General features: G+C 44.4%; 1 protein-coding gene across 41 annotated transcripts in view; it reads right to left on the minus strand.

Annotated features, from left to right (window-relative positions):
* LOC110525694 (CAP-Gly domain-containing linker protein 1) overlaps positions 1-16,963 on the minus strand; it is a 48,883-nt gene that overhangs the window by 19,896 nt on the left and 12,024 nt on the right. For 14 of the 41 annotated variants that reach the window (XM_090237520.1, XM_090237523.1, XM_090237521.1 and 11 more), the window contains 13 exons: positions 15,983-16,107; positions 15,573-15,789; positions 15,214-15,411; positions 14,647-14,738; positions 14,127-14,187; positions 11,611-11,715; positions 7,901-8,809; positions 7,524-7,640; positions 7,162-7,219; positions 6,779-6,862; positions 2,258-2,414; positions 1,071-1,215; positions 637-852 (listed from right to left, as the gene is read on the minus strand). In XM_090237520.1, coding sequence (XP_090093646.1) covers positions 637-852; positions 1,071-1,215; positions 2,258-2,414; positions 6,779-6,862; positions 7,162-7,219; positions 7,524-7,640; positions 7,901-8,809; positions 11,611-11,715; positions 14,127-14,187; positions 14,647-14,738; positions 15,214-15,411; positions 15,573-15,789; positions 15,983-16,107 — 2,484 coding nt within the window. The remainder of the gene's footprint in view (positions 1-636; positions 853-1,070; positions 1,216-2,257; positions 2,415-6,778; positions 6,863-7,161; positions 7,220-7,523; positions 7,641-7,900; positions 8,810-11,610; positions 11,716-14,126; positions 14,188-14,646; positions 14,739-15,213; positions 15,412-15,572; positions 15,790-15,982; positions 16,108-16,963) is intronic. The other 27 variants (XM_090237526.1, XM_090237508.1, XM_090237528.1 and 24 more) reach the window with 3 other exon arrangements.

Raw genomic sequence — 16,963 nt, forward strand, 5'->3', positions numbered from 1 at the left:
GTTTTGTCACACCCATGGTATACGATCTGATATACCACGGCTTTCGGCCAATCAGCATTCAGGGCTTGAACCACCCAGTTTATGATTTGCTATAATGCCTGCTACATTATTAGTGAATATGCATTATGCATGGTTCTGGTTAAATTTGTTACAAAATGGGCATTTTTATAGACAGACCTGAAAGCCAGATCAGTGATTATTGCAAAAAAAAGCAGGTACAGCTATTTTGATCAAATCAATACATTATTAGTGGGTCTTATGGTTATGGAAGGAATATATTCAGCCTAGGTATCATTTCAAAAGCTCTGAATTCATTACATTATTTCTGACTGTCTTAAATGCAGTGTTTTTTACCTTTAATTGTACAACAAAGCTTATATATCATGAATCGCCGATAAGTTTGAAAACAAATTGAGATATGAGTTTTAGGTCATATCGCCCAGCCCTAATTAGAAGTGAGGTGGTCTAAGTCCACATCCATCCTGACCATAGACCACTTTTATTTACTTGGAAACTACATGGTAAAATGGTCAATTACACAATAATAACCAAGTCAGTAGATTTTTGTACCAAAAGGTAACACCTCCTGAGAACTTAAAACATGGTGGTCCTGATAATGATACGGTGGGTGCTCACCTGGACTTTCTCCTTGTAAGGCTGCAGCTCAGCCACCAGCCTCTCCAACTCCTGGGCCTTCTCCCTGGAGACACTCAGCTCCTGCTTGGTCTGGTCAGCCTGACCCTGCAGCTCCTTGAGCTGCTTGGCATGGTGCTCTGAGGCCTGAGACAGGGCTTGCTGCTGGGAGGTCTGCAGCTCCTTGGCCTGGGCCTCACCCTGGAGCAAACTTTTCTCCTACACACACAACATAAAGAGGGCAAGAGTAGCTAACATCAATAATTTGCTGTTTGAAAGGGGGAAAGTGGTAGAGTGAGGTATTCAGTGTTCATGGTAGAGACAGTAAAAAGTATATTCCTGAGAAGAAAAATGTATGCTGTTTTACAACAAACATCTAATCATCTACTTTATCCTGACCTTCAACATCTCAAAGCCTTCACTAGGTTGTCACTCACCAGTTGTGTGATCTTCTCCTGCAGGTTGCTTAGCTGACCCTGATGCTCCTGCGCCTTCTGGGCCACTTCCTGCTGTTGTTGCTCCTCAGAACGTGCTCTCTGCTCCTTCTCCTCTGCAAGTTGGGTCTGTAACTCTTCCAGCTTCCTAAGTAAGGGGGACGAGGGGGAGAGGGGGGTGACTCTCTGGCCAAGTGAGACAGGTGGCATTCAAACAAACCAGGGATTCATTGTAGGGGGCAGATTCAAATGTTTTTGGACTGAAACTGATGAACTGAAAACCAGGTTGATGGAAAGGTCAAACCTGTTTTAAGGATAATAATAACAACCTATGAAAACTACAGGATCATGACAAGTTCAGTCAATAAATAAGTGATTATACACTGAGTATACCAAACATTAAGAACACCTTACTAATATTGAGTTGCACTACCCTACCCCCACACTGGAAACTGAAAAGCGTTAAAAACCCAGTAGCGTTGCAGTTCTTGACACAAACCATTGTGCATGACACCTACTACCATACCCTGTTCAAAGACACTTCAATATTTAAGCTTGCCCATTCACCCTCTGAACAGAACACATATCAATCAATCAAATGTATTTATAAAGCCCTTTTTACATCAGCTGATATCAAAGTGCTGTACAGAATCCCAGCCTAAAACCCCAAACAGCAAGCAATGCAGATGTAGACGCAGAGTGGCTAGGAAAAACTCCCTAGAAAGGCAGGAACCTAGGAAGAAACCTAGAGAGGAACCAGGCTCTGAGGGGTGGCCAATCCTCTTCTGGCTGTGCCGGGTGGAGATTATAACAGAACATGGCCAAGATGTTCAAATGCTCATAGATGACCAGCAGGGTCATACAATCAATTGTCTCAAAGCATAAAAATCCTTATTTAACCTGTCTCCACCCCTTCATCTACACTGATTGAAGTGGATATAACATATATATCATCAATAAGGGATCATTGCTTTCACTTGGAATCACCTGGTCAGTTTGTCATGGAAAGTACAGGTGCTCTTAAAGTTTTGTATACTCAGTGCATGTTTGACGGTTTTGTGCATCGTTGTCACACGCTCATTAAATATTGTCACTAGCGGTTAACCTGATTGTCGACGGTGAAAGTAAGCCAATCTATTTGCATACGTTTGAGAACACCTTTGTTCGTGACATTTCATTTCATTGTGTACCTTTCTTTCTGAGTGAGGTCTTCATTCATTTTGGTAAGCTGTGCTGAACTGTCGCCTGATGACTTCATCATGTCTGAGATGTCACTTTGGAGCTTGGCCTTGTCGTTTGCGAGCTGATCAAGCTTCTCCTCTCCAGCCTTTAGCTTCCTCTCCAGCCCTAGGTCAGAGGAAAACATCATTCAGTCAATGGTAACAAGCCTCAGTCCACAGTTGCATATCGCAATATTATTTTGGACAATATTATATTGATACTTTGACTTCCAAGTATTGCTCTGTAAAAAAAAATACTTATGATGTGCTAGGTTGCGTTAGCTAGCACTAGTCGGCTGTACTAGCTTTTTCTCCATCTTCTTTTTAAATAGTGAGCCAATGTTTTCAGCACTTATTTCCATGACTGATCAAAACTCATTTTCTCATGTTTTCTCGTCTGTCTGCAGCAGAAATATAGTAAGCAATGTGTTTGGAACATCAAATTGCAATAAAATTGCAGTATTGAATCGCAATACATATAGAATCGTGAGAATCTGCACTGTTGGTTAAGGGATTGTAAGTAGCATTTCACAGTAAGGTCTTGTTGTATTCGGCCCAGGTGACAAATAAAGTTTGATTTGAATCGCAATACATATCGTATCGGCACCTAAGCATGGCAATAATATTGTATCGTGAGGTCCATGGCAATTCCCAGCCAACATACGGTATCAGTGCATTTATATTTTCCAACAGGCATTACATTTGGGTGAGGTTTTATTCTCGCCTGAGTAGCCTCATTTCACTGCTAAAAATAGAATTAAACCATCTAGTGTTCAGCGAAATAACAACACAATGTCAAATACAGGTAGCCTAGAGTAATTAACATCCAATCACATTAACCATTACTCTCTAGCGGGAAACCTGCACTCTTGCGCAGACATTTAGAAACGTGACAATTTGAAAAATAAGCCAGCGAGAAAAAAGACGACATTCAAGTAGTAAGACATGCATAAAAGCAATAGATACCATTAATAAGAAGGAGCTAGACGCATCTTATATGGTGAGCTACCGAGTGGCTAGAACAGGCAAGCCCCATACTATTGAGGTGGACTTAATTCTTCCTGCTGCAGCGGATATGGCTGGGACAATGCTGGGGGAAAAGGCCCAAAAAACTATACAGACAATGCCTTCCTCAAACAACACTGTTTCACACATAATTGACATGGCAGGAGATGTTTTGAAATTACTGCTTCGTATACAAGCCAGTTAATTCTATGTGTTACAGCTGGATGAGTCAAATGACGTAGAGGGCCTGGCACAGCTCCTGGTATATGTCCATTACGTTTATGGGGTGTCTACTAAGGAAGACATCTTCTGCAAACCACTGGAAACCAGGACAGCATGAGAGGATATTTTTAAAGTACTGGACCGCTTTGTGACATCCAATGGACTTTGGTGGTCAAGATGTGTTGGTATCTGTACTGATGGTGCAAAAGCCATGACAGGGAGACATAGTGAAGTGGTAACGCACGTGCAAGCAGTTGCTCCCGACGTCACTTGGGTACACTGCAGCATCCACCAAGAGGCTCTTACTGACAAAGGAATGCTTGACAGCTTGAAAGACATTTTGGACACTACAGTGAAAATGGTTAACTTTGTTAAAGCAGGGCCCCTGAACTCTAGTGTATTTTCTGCACTACGCAATGATATGGGCAGCGACCATGTAACACTATTACAACATACAGAAGTGCGCTGGTTATCAAGGGCCAAAGTATTGACACATTTATTTTAATTGAGAGACGAGCTTAAAAAGTCTTCTTCACTGACCATAATTTTCACTTGTCTGACAGATTGCATGATGACGAGTTTCTCACACAACTGGCCGATCTGGGTGATGTTTTTTCTCGCCTGAATGATCTGAATCTATGATTACTGGGACTCTCCACAACTATATTCAATGTATAGGACAAAATTGAGGCTATGATTAATAAGTTGGAGCTCTTCTCTGTCTGTATTAACAAAGACAACACACAGGTCTTTCCATCATTGTATGATTTCTTTGTGTTCAAATGAACTCAAGCTTACAATGTTAAATGTGATATAGCAAAGCACCTGAGTGAGTTGGGTGCGCAATTATGCAGGTACTTTCCCAAAACGGATGACACAAACAACTGGATTCATTATCCCTTTCATGCCCTGCCTCCAGGCCACTTACTGATATCTGAACAATAGAGCCTCATCGAAATTGCAACAAGTAGGTCTGTGTGAATTTAATTTAAATCAGAAACCACTGCCAGATTTCTGGATTGGGCTGCGCTCAGAGTATCCTGCCTTGGCATATTAAGACACTGGTGCCCTTTGCAACCACGTACCTTTGAGAGTGGATTCTTGGCCCACACTCTAGCATGAAAACTAAATACAGGCACAGACTGTGTGTGGAAAATGATTTAAGACAGACTCTCTTCCAATACAGCCCAACATTGCACAGTTGTGTGAAACCTTTCAAGCACACCCTTCTCATTAACCTGTGGTGAGTTATTCATTATTTTTTATGAACAAATAAAGTTTTATATGTAAGATGCCTAAATAAATAGATCAATTGTTGATGATTGTTATTATTATACACTGCTCAAAAAAATAAAGGGAACACTAAAATAACATCCTAGATCTGAATGAATGAAATATTATTAAATACTTTTTTCTTTACATAGTTGAATGTGCTGACAACAAAATCACAAAGGTCTGGATTTGGAGTCACACTCAAAATTAAAGTGGAAAACCACACTACAGACTGATCCAACTTTGATGTAATGTCCTTAAAACAAGTCAAAATGAGGCTCAGTAGTGTGTGTGGCCTCCACGTGCCTGTATGACCTCCCTACAACGCCTGGGCATGCTCCTGATGAGGTGGCGGATGGTCTCCTGAGGGATTTCCTCCCAGACCTGGACTAAAAAGCATCCGCCAACTCCTGGACAGTCTGTGGTGCAACGTGGCGTTGGTGGACGGAGCGAGACATGATGTCCCAGATGTGCTCAAATGGATTCAGGTCTGGGGAACGGGCGGGCCAGTCCATAGCATCAATGCCTTCCTCTTGCAGGAACTGCTGACACACTCCAGCCACATGAGGTCTAGCATTGTCTTGCATTTAGGAGGAACCCAGGGCCAACCGCACCAGCATATGGCCTCACAAGGGGTCTGAGGATCTCATCTCGGTACCTAATGGAAGTCAGGCTACCTCTGGGCGAGCACATGGAGGGCTGTGCGGCCCCACAAAGAAATGCCACCCCACACCATGACTGACCCACCTCCAAACCGGTCATGCTGGAGGATGTTGCAGGCAGCAGAACGTTCTTCACGGCGTCTCCAGACTGTCACGTCTGTCACATGTGCTCAGTGTGAACCTGCTTTCATCTGTGAAGAGCACAGGGCGCCAGTGGTGAATTTGCCAATCTTGGTGTTCTCTGGCAAATGAAAAACGTCCTGCACGGTGTTGGGCTGTAAGCACAACCCCAACCTGTGGACGTCGGGCCCTCATACCACCCTCATGGAGTCTGTTTCTGACCGTTTGAACAGACACATGCACATTTGTGGCCTGCTGGAGGTCATTTTGTAGGGCTCTGGCAGTGCTCCTCCTGCTCCTCCTTGTACAAAGGCGGAGGTAGCGGACCTGCTGCTGGGTTGTTGCCCTCCTACGGCCTCCTCCACGTTTCCTGAGGTACTGGCCTGTCTCCTGGTAGCGCCTCCATGCTCTGGACACTACGCTGACAGACACAGCAAACCTTCTTGCCACAGCTCGCATTGATATGCCATCCTGGATGAGCTGCACTACCTGAGCCACTTGTGTGGGTTGTAGACTCCGTCTCATGCTACCACTAGAGTGAAAGCACCGCCAGCATTCAAAAGTGACCAAAACATCAGCCAGGAAGCATAGGAACTGAGAAGTGGTCTGTGGTCCCCACCTGCAGAACCACTCCTTTATTGGGGGTGTCTTGCTAATTGCCTATAATTTCCACCTGTTGTCTATTCCATTTGCACAACAGCATGTGAAATTTATTATCAATCAGTGTTGCTTCCTAAGTGGACAGTTTGATTTCACAGAAGTGTGATTGACTTGGAGTTACATTGTGTTGTTTATGTGTTCCCTTTATTTTTTTTGAGCAGTGTATTATTATTTGTGCCCTGGTCCTATAAGAGCTCTTTGTCACTTCCCATGAGCCGGGTTGTAACAAAAACTCACACTCATTCTTATGTTTAATAAATGTATTGTGTAGTGCATGTGTGGCAGGCTTACAATAATGGCAAAAAAAACATTTGAGAGTGCGCTGACCCTGGTGCTAGAGGGGGTACACAGCTGGAGGTTGAACATTTGAAGGGGTATGGGGACTATAAAAAGTTTGGGAACCACTATCTACCAGAAACACTACAACAACAAACAGCAGGTTTGGAGACCCCTGGTGTAGGTTACACAACTGAACGCATGTCGGGAGAACGGTCACATTGAGCTGTGTGTACTATAGGTTAACAGCCACAGTGCTGGCCGGTGTTCTGACCTGCAAGTTGGCTTCTAAGAGCCTCTGATTTGGTGGAGAGCGATGTGCACTGCTCTTCTTTTTCGCCAAGCTTCTGAAGCAACTCTGAAAGAAAGAATTAAGAGACTGACACTATTAGCTTGCATCATTCAAGCGCTTAGCACCATGCCGCACAAATACATGTACTATATGTACTAATCTACTATGTACTGCCTGGCCCTGTGGACCAATAAAACATTATTTTTTTATAAAACCACATCATTATTAGTCATTAAATTAGCTTGAAGTCAACATTTTGTCTCTAGGAATATGATACGTCTTGCTGATAAAAACACGTTAGTCTTTGTTTTCTTATTACTTGGGTTACGTTACAGGACCAACATGGTCAAAGTAAATATATTTACCTTGCATAGTTTGTGTTGACTTAGTCTGATCGTCTGTGCTTTCTGACAGTTTTTGTTTCTGAGGAAATAAAACTTTGATGAATACATCCATGCATGCTTTAGTCAGAAAGGTACTCCATGACAAACCTCAAAATGGTTGCCAATTACTAATGTTATACACAAGTTTCATCATAAGTGTATAATTGAAGGTCTACCTATAGGTAGATACTTTACCATTCCCATGAAAACAAAAAGCTAGCATTTCAATACTATGCTCGTCCTTAACTGAGCTTACCTTAAGCCTTACAGTCCCATCAGTCACGCAAGGCCACCCACTCCCATTCCCTGGCTCCTCACCACCCCACATAAGCGCTAGTACTCACCAGGTTGCCCAGCTCTTGCTCCAGAGAGCCCGTGTTCTGCTGCACAGAGGTCAGGCTCTGCTGCAAGGAGAGGATCTCCTGCTGCCTGCCCTCCAGCTCAGAGCTCAACTCACTGACCTACAGCCACAGGCCAGGGCATGACACCATGGACATGGAGGACATTTTTGGGGGGGAATAAATGAGTGACATTATGAATATGAAGGACAAGCTAAAAATGAATCCAAATAAAACAAAGTAATGACTGAAGGTAAGGGTAAATCATAACACGACATACCAGTTGTATTTATTTCATGCCTATATTTATGGTAAACTCACATGGACGTAAAATAGAAACTGGATACACGGACAATGGGAGGATGGCATGGGTATGGACCTACCTTGTTGCCCTGTGAGCAAGCTTGTCTCTGGGTCTCCTCCAGCTGGGTCCTCAGACTCTGGAGCTCTTGGTTACCTTGGCCTGCCTGGGAGCGCAAAGCCTCCATAGCTGCCACCTGCTCCTGGACCTCCTTGGCACTGTCCTGGGTCTGCTGGACTAGCTTAGCCTCCTGCTCCTCCAGTTCCTTTACCTTCAGCTCAGCAGTGTGCAGTTTGACTAGCACATCCTCCATCTCCACCAGGTGCTGCTCCTCAGCACTCTCCACACTGGACCGCAGGCTCTCCTCCAGGCGCTCCTTCTCCTCTGACATGACCAGCAGCTGTTTGTTGAGCTCCCCCGTCTCCTGTGCCCGGGCTGCAGCCTCTGCCACACACCTGGCCCCAGCCTCTTCCAGTGCCTGCTTGTGCTCCACCTTCAGCCTCTCCAGGGCACTCTTGGTCTCCACCAGCTCTGTCGCCTGGGAGCCAGCCCCTTTGCTGAAGGAAACCTTCATCTCCTCGATGGCCTGCTGGTGTGAGGCGATGGCAGATTCCAGCTTAGAGCTCCACAGCTCTATGACATCTGCATTCTCCTTCTCATTCTGGCTGACGTGTAGCTTCAACTGCTCGTTGTCAGTGGAAATCTTGGTGAATGAGACTTGGAGCTGGGCCATTGCCTCACTGTGTGCCTTCTCCTCCGCTGCCAGCTTCTCCCTCATCCCGGCAAGCTCAACCCGTTGCTGGTCTTCCTGAGAAGCCAGCTGAGCCCTCAGAGAGCTCACTTCCTCCAGGAGAGGGGAGGTAGTGGAGTCTGAGCCCTCTGACTCTTGCTGGGCCTCCAGACGCAACCGCAGGTCATCCACCTCCCTGGTCCTCAGCACCAGGTCCCTCTCTAGCTCCATTATGCGGGACTTCTCTGAAACTGTGGCCACCTATGGGACGGCACAACTCTGGCTCAAACAAAACTGTGTTCTTCAACCTTTGGAAACAGTGTGATTGTGCATGTACTGTTGAATCCCCCTGCCATCAGACAGGTCTACGGGGAGGAATCTTTTCAAAGAGGGTCCTATAGAAACAGATGTCCACCATAGTTGCAGTAGTAGCGTAAAGCAAGTAAACAGTGCAATCCCACATTTACATAGGATGCCTACAGTTGAAATATTACACTGCCCTCTAGTGGATATAAAATGAAACCATATCATTCCTCACACGTAATTGTGTATTGAACAACACTCCCCAAGTGCTGCAGCGTTTACTGGTTTTCATCCTTACCTTTTAATCAGGGGTCGATTTAGACCAGAATAAAACCAGATAGACTTTCTTGCCAACTAATGATATTAACCTATTAATTAAGTACCAGGGGAAAAGAAAACCAGTAGACTAAGGCTCTTGAGAATGGCAGTTGAATACACCTGCATTGGCGCACACCCCTGAGGAAAGCACAGAACAATTGCTAAGGGATGGGAGTAGGACAGAGACTTACAAAAGGCGGGGGATACTAGATGGGCAGGGCAATTGGGGCTTGTAGGATTGGGGGGGGTGGGACAAAGGACCACTGGGAATAAGGGATGGTTGCATGGCTACCATGTCCTAACAGCAAAGTATTTGAGACTGTGTGCTAACTGTGAGCAGAGAAACACATGGAGAAAGAGGCAAAAGAATCAGACGGCTTTGCCGTTCTCTGGGTAAAACCTAATTGAAAAAGAACAAAATTGTTGTATAGTTAAACTAAAAGTATAGTAAAAAAAATAACCCTGATGTTTTCAAATGTTTTCAGTGACAGCAGTAAAGTGGTTAAGACTGCTGTACTGGTGACACACAGGAATGTGAATGGTTCATGTTTGACAAAATGGGAAGAAAATGAAAGCCTGCGTAAGATGCTGCATATTATAAAGCAACTTTGAAATTGGTTCTTGGAACTACGGATAAGGCCAATAGATAATATTAGTTGCTAGCAAGTAAAAAGATTAGACAATTACACCATTCAATGTTTACTTAGTGACATTCAATTGCAGCTACAGTGCCTTCAGAAAGTATTCATACCCCCTGACTTATTCCACTTTGTTGTTACAACCCAAATTGTTCCATCTACACACAATACCCCATAATGACAGTAAAAACATGTTTTTAGACATTTTTTCAAATGTATTGAAAATTAAATACAGAAATATAATTTACATAAGTATTCACACCCCTGAGTCAGTGATTCCAGCTGTCTGTCTTTCTGGGTAAGTCTAAGAGCTTTGCACACCTGGATTGTACAATATTTGCACAAAATAATTCTAAGTCTTGCCATAGATGTTTAAGCCGGTTTAAGTCAAAACAGTAACTAGGCCGCTCAGGAACATTCAATGTCATCTTGGCAAGCAACTCCAGTGTATATTTGGCCTTGAGTTTAAGGTTATTGTCCTGCTAAAAGGTGAATTTGTCTCCCAGTGTCTGTTGGAAAGCAGACTGAACCAAGCTTTCCTCTAGGATTTTGCTTAGCTCTATTCCATTTATTTTTATTCCCCCAAAAGACTCCCTAGTCCTTGCCGATGACAAGCATACCCATAACATGATACAGGCACCACCATGCATGAAAATATGAAGAGTAGTATTTGCCACATTTTTTGCAGTTATACTTTAGTGCCTTATTGCAAACAGGATGCATATTTTTAAATTGTTTTATTCTGTACAGGCTTCCTTTTCACTTTATTATTTAGGTTAGTATTGTGGAATAACTCCAATGTTGTTGATTCATCCTCAGTTCTCCCCCATCACAGCAACTGTTTTAAAGTCACCATTGGCATCATGTTGAAATCCCTGAGCGGTTTCCTTCCTTTCCGGCAACTGAGTTAGAAAGGACGCCTGTATCTTTGTAGTGACTGGGTGTATTGATAAACAATCCAAAGACTAATAACTTGATTATACTCAAAGGGATATTCAATGTTTGATTTTTTTTGTTTTTATTTACCCATCTACCAATAGGCATTTATTAGCATCCCTATTAGCCGCTGCAGAGACATCAGCTACTCTTCCTGGGGTACACATGAAACATGACATTATACATAGTACAGAACATTATAAGTCAAGGACTGAAATACATCAATTTAAAACGCCCTTCTTTGCGAGGCATTGGAAAACCTATCTGGTCTTTGTGGTTGAACCTGTGTTTGAAATTCACTGTTCGACTGAGGGACCTTGCAGATAATTGTATTTGTGGGGTTCAAATATGAGGTAGTCATTCAGAAATCACATTAAACACTATAATGGCACACAGAGTGAGTCCATGCAACTTGTGACTTATTAAGAAAATGTGTTTACTCCTGAACTTATTTAGGCTTGCCATAACAAAAGGGGATGAATACTTATTGACTCAAGACATTTCAGCTTTTAATTTTGAATTAATTTGTCAAAATTTCTCAAGACACTTTGACATTATACAGTTAGTGTGTAGGCCAGTGACAAAAGAAAATCTAAATGTAATCAATTTTAAATTCAGGCTGTAACACAACAAAGTGTGAAAAAGTCAAGGGGTGTGAATACTTACTGAAGGCACTGTAAATATTGACTCCTACCGTTCCCAACCCTCTAAGGCAGAGAAGGTCAGAAAAACAGCATATGGAAGCCAGTGGTACAGCCATCTGGAGATCCTCTGTACCCCATCCCAAGATTTTCAACATTACCCTGGCCCCATCCCCACTCCACCCCTCTTTCCAAACGCAGCGCTATGTAGAGCAAGATCCATTACCCTAGTGTCTTCTAACTCTCTCTGGAGTTTCTCAGCTTTGGTCTTTTCAAAGAGCAGGCTCTGTTCAAGCTCCTTAATGTGGGCATGCTCCAGTTTGGTCTGCGTCTGTTAGTAAAGAAGGGAGAGGAAGAGAACACAACCAGTGCCACTATCACATGCCAGCCCAACACAGAGAGGAAGAGGGAGGTGGGAAGATTTGCAGGTGGGTGGTTGGGTGGAGGAGGGTGTGGAGGGAGGTGGAGTGGGGATGGGAGGGGAAGGGTACCCCATGCCTAGCACAGGTGAGTATTGGGGATGTTGCTGAAGGAAGGTGATATGAGGATATGGGAGAAGGAGCATGGGAAATGGGGAGATGTGTTATGCTTATGGGTATGCAGAGGAATACATGCAGAATGACCTGGTGAACCACGACAGGGACAGACTATGAAGGAATGCATAGAGGCATGTGTGAACTGAGTGAGTGAGCCGGCAAATGAGTGAAAATCTAAATGGACGAGACCCCCCCCCTCCACCCCCCACTTTACTCCATGACATGGAGGGCCTTCATGCACAGAAAAGGGACAGCAACACTGCTCTCTCTCTCTCTTTTGTGATTGTTCCCATTTGTAAAGATCACTGATCAGTAGATCAATAAAGAAATACCAAAAACCCATGTACATTTATAAACAACTTAAAACAGACAAAATCAGTAAACACTGTAGAATATGGGGCAAAACATATAAAAAGGACTAGTACTCTTATAATGTAGGCCCCATCTGATAAACACCTCCCCCTCACAAAACTGATACATTAAGGTTAAAATGCCCCTAATAATTCAATGCTACCAAGTGCAGAACATTTACTTTGGATTTCAACAGATTGCAATGGGAAGGTCAGAGGTCAAGCCTGTGACAAGACTGTGAGATGGTGGAGGGGAGCATCTCCAGTGGTTCCATGCTTAGCACTGGGCCAACATGAAGGACAGGGGGAGGAGAGGACACAGAAGCAGTAACATCACTGATTGAGGTAGGTAGAGGACAACATTAGTACACCGTCAACTGTTGCCGTGTTGGTTTGGTTTTAGTTTTTTTTGTAAGTTTGTTTTTAAAAGCTGCATGCATGTGCTTAATACATTTGTTGCAGTAATTAGTACACAGACCGTTAGTACGCAAACAAAATAAGATAAAAAAGGGGTATTACTTTAACCCCGTGGCACTCATTTTTAAAGATAACGTTTGTAGTGGAATGCCTTCAGGGTAATTGGGATGGTCCCAATTGTAGTGGCACTGTGGGGTAGATAATGACAAATCATGTTCATGTTATAAACAGCCACCCTGAGCCCACTTGCTTCCGAGTATCTGAGCCGTAAACAAAGATATGGGTTGCCAAGAGAGAGGCAAAAAATTGTTAGTTGTTTTCCCCCAAAATTGCCCACCTTTCCTCATTCCCATCAAATGGAACTAGAGAGATGTGTTGGGGAACAACACTGTGCTAACCTTAGTCTGATGTACCACTGGTATTTCTTAACGAGTGGAACACAGGAAATAAATAAACACCAACAAATTCCTAAAATTATTCTCGGATCAGGTGTTCACTTCAAGCAAACTATGTTTAGGAACATTCAAGCTATGTGAATCCCACTGTGTGGATTTCTACATGTTACATAGTCATGAAATGAGAAAGACCTCCAGATTTGTGCAGATCTGCCTGAGAAAGGCAGTGTGCAAATTTGGAATAGTAGTTTGGGGGCGTTATTTGTAGATCAGCGAGTATGCGCAGTGCCATGCTCAGGCTGACCCTCTACAATGCGCAGTAGCATGACTTCATGGATACTAGAAGCGCATGAGAGCCAGGCTCAGTCAGGTCTGATTCTGGCACAACCCTGCTCCATGTGGGAATGGATGACCTTGCTGTCACTTGTGAGTGCCATCAGCACCATAGAGAGAATGAGATTTCAGTCAGAGTCTCATTTTACAGGGCATATGAGATGGCTGTGGGAACTGGGCAGGACAGATCTCTGGTCTACGTAGACAGACTGGAGAGAACATGTACTGCTCAGTCCTTGGCATACTAGTCTAAGGAGATGGCAGGGTAGTGATCAGTGACAACTTAAAATCCCAAGCCGGAGGCCAAACTGTTGATCTAGTGCATATAGAGTATCCAAATAGTGACCTTCGGTAAGATATAGTTTCTTAATATAAGGCACATTCTGCACTACTCTAATCTCAGGGATCGGGAGCAGGGATGTTCCAGAGTGACTTAATTCCAGAGAGGAACTCCAGTCTGCATTGTCATCAAAACGCTTTTACCTCAAAATGTCCCAATTTGACAAGACAGGGAGTTTCAACTGCAGTCCTGATGAGCTGCAGCGTTGGTGTACTTCTGATACACCTCAGCATCAAAGTGATTAATTCCAGTCACTTAGGGGCAGATTTCGACTTGAGATAGGGGAATGTGAATCAAAGATTCTTCTCTGTGCATACAAAGGAAAGCCGTATACATATTTCTGGAGTGTGTGTAGAACGGTGTGTGTTTACCTCCAGATCTCCTTTGGTAATGCAAGCTTCCTCCACGCGAAACTGAAGGTCCTCCACCTTTCTATCACACAGAGCACACTTCATATTATAGTTCAGAAACATTGAACACAAGAGGTCTGAAAAGGAATCATGGATCAAGAGGTCTGAAACAGAGTTTCAAATCTGAACTTGGAATCAAATTCTAGGTTCTAAATTCAACACTCCACTGTGGAGATTGGATACACATACTTCATCTGCCCCCCACCCATTTTCCCTTTGTGATACTGTGCTGATAATCTTATAAACACATATTTCCACCATCAGCACATAGTTATACCCATAGTAAGACCCCATGCCCCCAGGCCTCCTGCCACCCCCAGGCCTCCTGCCACCCCCAGGCCTCCTGCCACCCCCAGGCCTCCTGCCACCCCCAGGCCTCCTGTCACCCCCAGGCCTCCTGTCACCCCCAGGCCTCCTGTCACCCCCAGGCCTCCTGTCACCCCCAGGCCTCCTGTCACCCCACACCCCTCTGAATCCTCACCTTTTCTCCTCCTCCAGCTGATTGAGCAGCTCAACCTTCTCCTTGTCAGCAGCCTCCACCAGGGTGCGTAATTGGTCCATCTTGGCCTCCATCTTCATTTGATACACATGAATATGCATTAATTAAACAGGTCATGAATATAGGTCCTGAGACACCCAAGAAAAAACATTATCGAAGGCAGCTATGCATCCAGCAGCAGCTAAAAAAAACAAATGTTTTCTAATTTACAGTGTTGAGCATTGACAGCAGATGGCAGTGCAGAGGTTTATGTGACATGAGTGTTTGATTGAGTTACAGCACTAAGGTGTTTTCATGGCGCCAGATTTGTCATTGTCATGCATGACATAATACACTTTTGCTAATGAGAGTTCCAATGCTGGAACGTCCTGGATCTCATCTGTGGGGAATTTGTGTGTAAATAATCCTGAGGGCAAACCTTGTATGCTGTGTTTGTGTAAACCATGACTGGGGACGTGTGCGTGAGTGTAAACCATGACAGGGGACGTGTACGTACGTGCGTGCGTGCGTGCGTGTATGCATAAGCCATAAGGAGGAGTGCGTATTGACCTGTTCCTGGTCATCTCTCAGCAGGGTCAGTTCCTGCTCCACCTCGCCCACATGGGTGGTTGCCTTGGTCACCTCTGCCCTCTCCATGTCCCGCTCCGCCATCAGCTGCTCGATGTGCTGCTGCTTCTCCTTCAGCACCTCCTGAACTGCTGTGGTGCCAGAGATCTTCCTTGAGTACCGTGATGACGTTTCTGTCAGCTGTGGTGGGGGACCGGAGAAGAGTGTTAAAGACTGGTGAATTGGGGGGATGGAGTTCTACCAGACAAGACCCAATTAAAGAACAGACATCTTGTTTACACTGCAGGTGTGTACGTGTGGGAACTTATGTGTGTGTGTCTTTGAGTGTGTGTGCTTCTCACCAAGCCTGTGCGACTGGGCTTGGCGCTGACAGAGGAGGTCACAGAGCTCATGGAGCTGATGGAAGAGGTGCTGGGGCTGCGCTTCAGGCCTGAGGGCGTGGCCACCACCTTCCGCACCGTGGTCTTGGCCTTGGCCGGCGTGGTGGAGGGGAAGCCGATGCGCGTGACCTTGTGGACTGGGGCAAACAGGCCATACTTGGGTTGGCACTGAAAGTATCTGGGGAAACACAAATTAAGGGCATAAGACAAAAAAACATGTCAGTGCCAACTAAAAAAATAAAACAATGTTTTACAATATATAAATAACACCCATAAGACTTGGCTGTGCTTAACTTTCTTTTATGCAAATTGGTTACCAGGGAGTGGCATCTTTCTCAAACCTGTCTGATAATACTCTCTGGTCTGATTACCTGGTTCCTGCCACTGCCCCATCGTTTTTTCCCAGGGGCTCATCCAGTTCCACACCACACCACTCTCCCTTGGCAAAGTCCGTTTCACCAAGAAAGCGAACCACACCAGCTTTTGTGCCACCAACCTGCAGAGACAGTACAAATAAAAGAGTTCAGAAAAGCCTAATAAAAATAATAATTTAACTTATAGAACACTTTTCATTACAGAAAGAATATCCAAGCGCCTAGAGGGTAACTAACTTGGCTTGTAATAAAAACCACTAAGGCAACAGTACATAATAATAATCATCAATACATGCAACCTGTCAACATCAAAGAGCTGATAAATCAGTCAGCATTTACTTTTCCAATTCTCTAAAGGGAGAAGTGAGAAAAGCACCCTCCCTTCAAGTGAATATTGCAAATATTCGATCTTGGATCTCCACAGACGAGTTTGTTTTAGTTTGCTACTATATATGGTATTTTTGTGGACAGTCCGTCACATTTCCTCTGAGCGTCAGTGACACACTTCCTCTCAACACAATATGTTACACAGCCTGAAGCTGACTATGAGAGAAAGAGAGAGGGGCCTTGGCCAACACTCAGGAAGGAAGGTGCTCATAAGAGGACAGAGCTTGGCTGTGAACCGAGTGACTATACACAGACACTGAGCTCACGGAGGCGTATTAGAACGTACGTTCTCATTGGTCAGTGAGAAGTTGGGAGTGAGGTGGGTGGGTGGAGACTTTGTTCTGCAGACACATTCCTGAGTGATTACCATGGTGAAAGGGGTCAGTCATGTGACTCTGAGACCAGCCTGTATTTACGGCAAAGTCGCCACACAAGGGGCAAGAGGAGGGGGTGAAGCCGGGGCTTGCCCAGGGGAGAGGGGGAACATTTGAGACTAACTTGCAAAGATGAACTAGCGAGCAGGTGCAGAAAAATAAGCATCGGGATAAAAGCTTCGGGATAAAATCTGCCTGATCCAAAATAACCGCTGCT

This window comes from Oncorhynchus mykiss, chromosome 6 (assembly GCF_057628025.1).
Source record: "Oncorhynchus mykiss isolate SJ-2025 chromosome 6, ASM5762802v1, whole genome shotgun sequence".
Classification (NCBI taxonomy): Eukaryota; Metazoa; Chordata; class Actinopteri; order Salmoniformes; family Salmonidae; genus Oncorhynchus; species Oncorhynchus mykiss.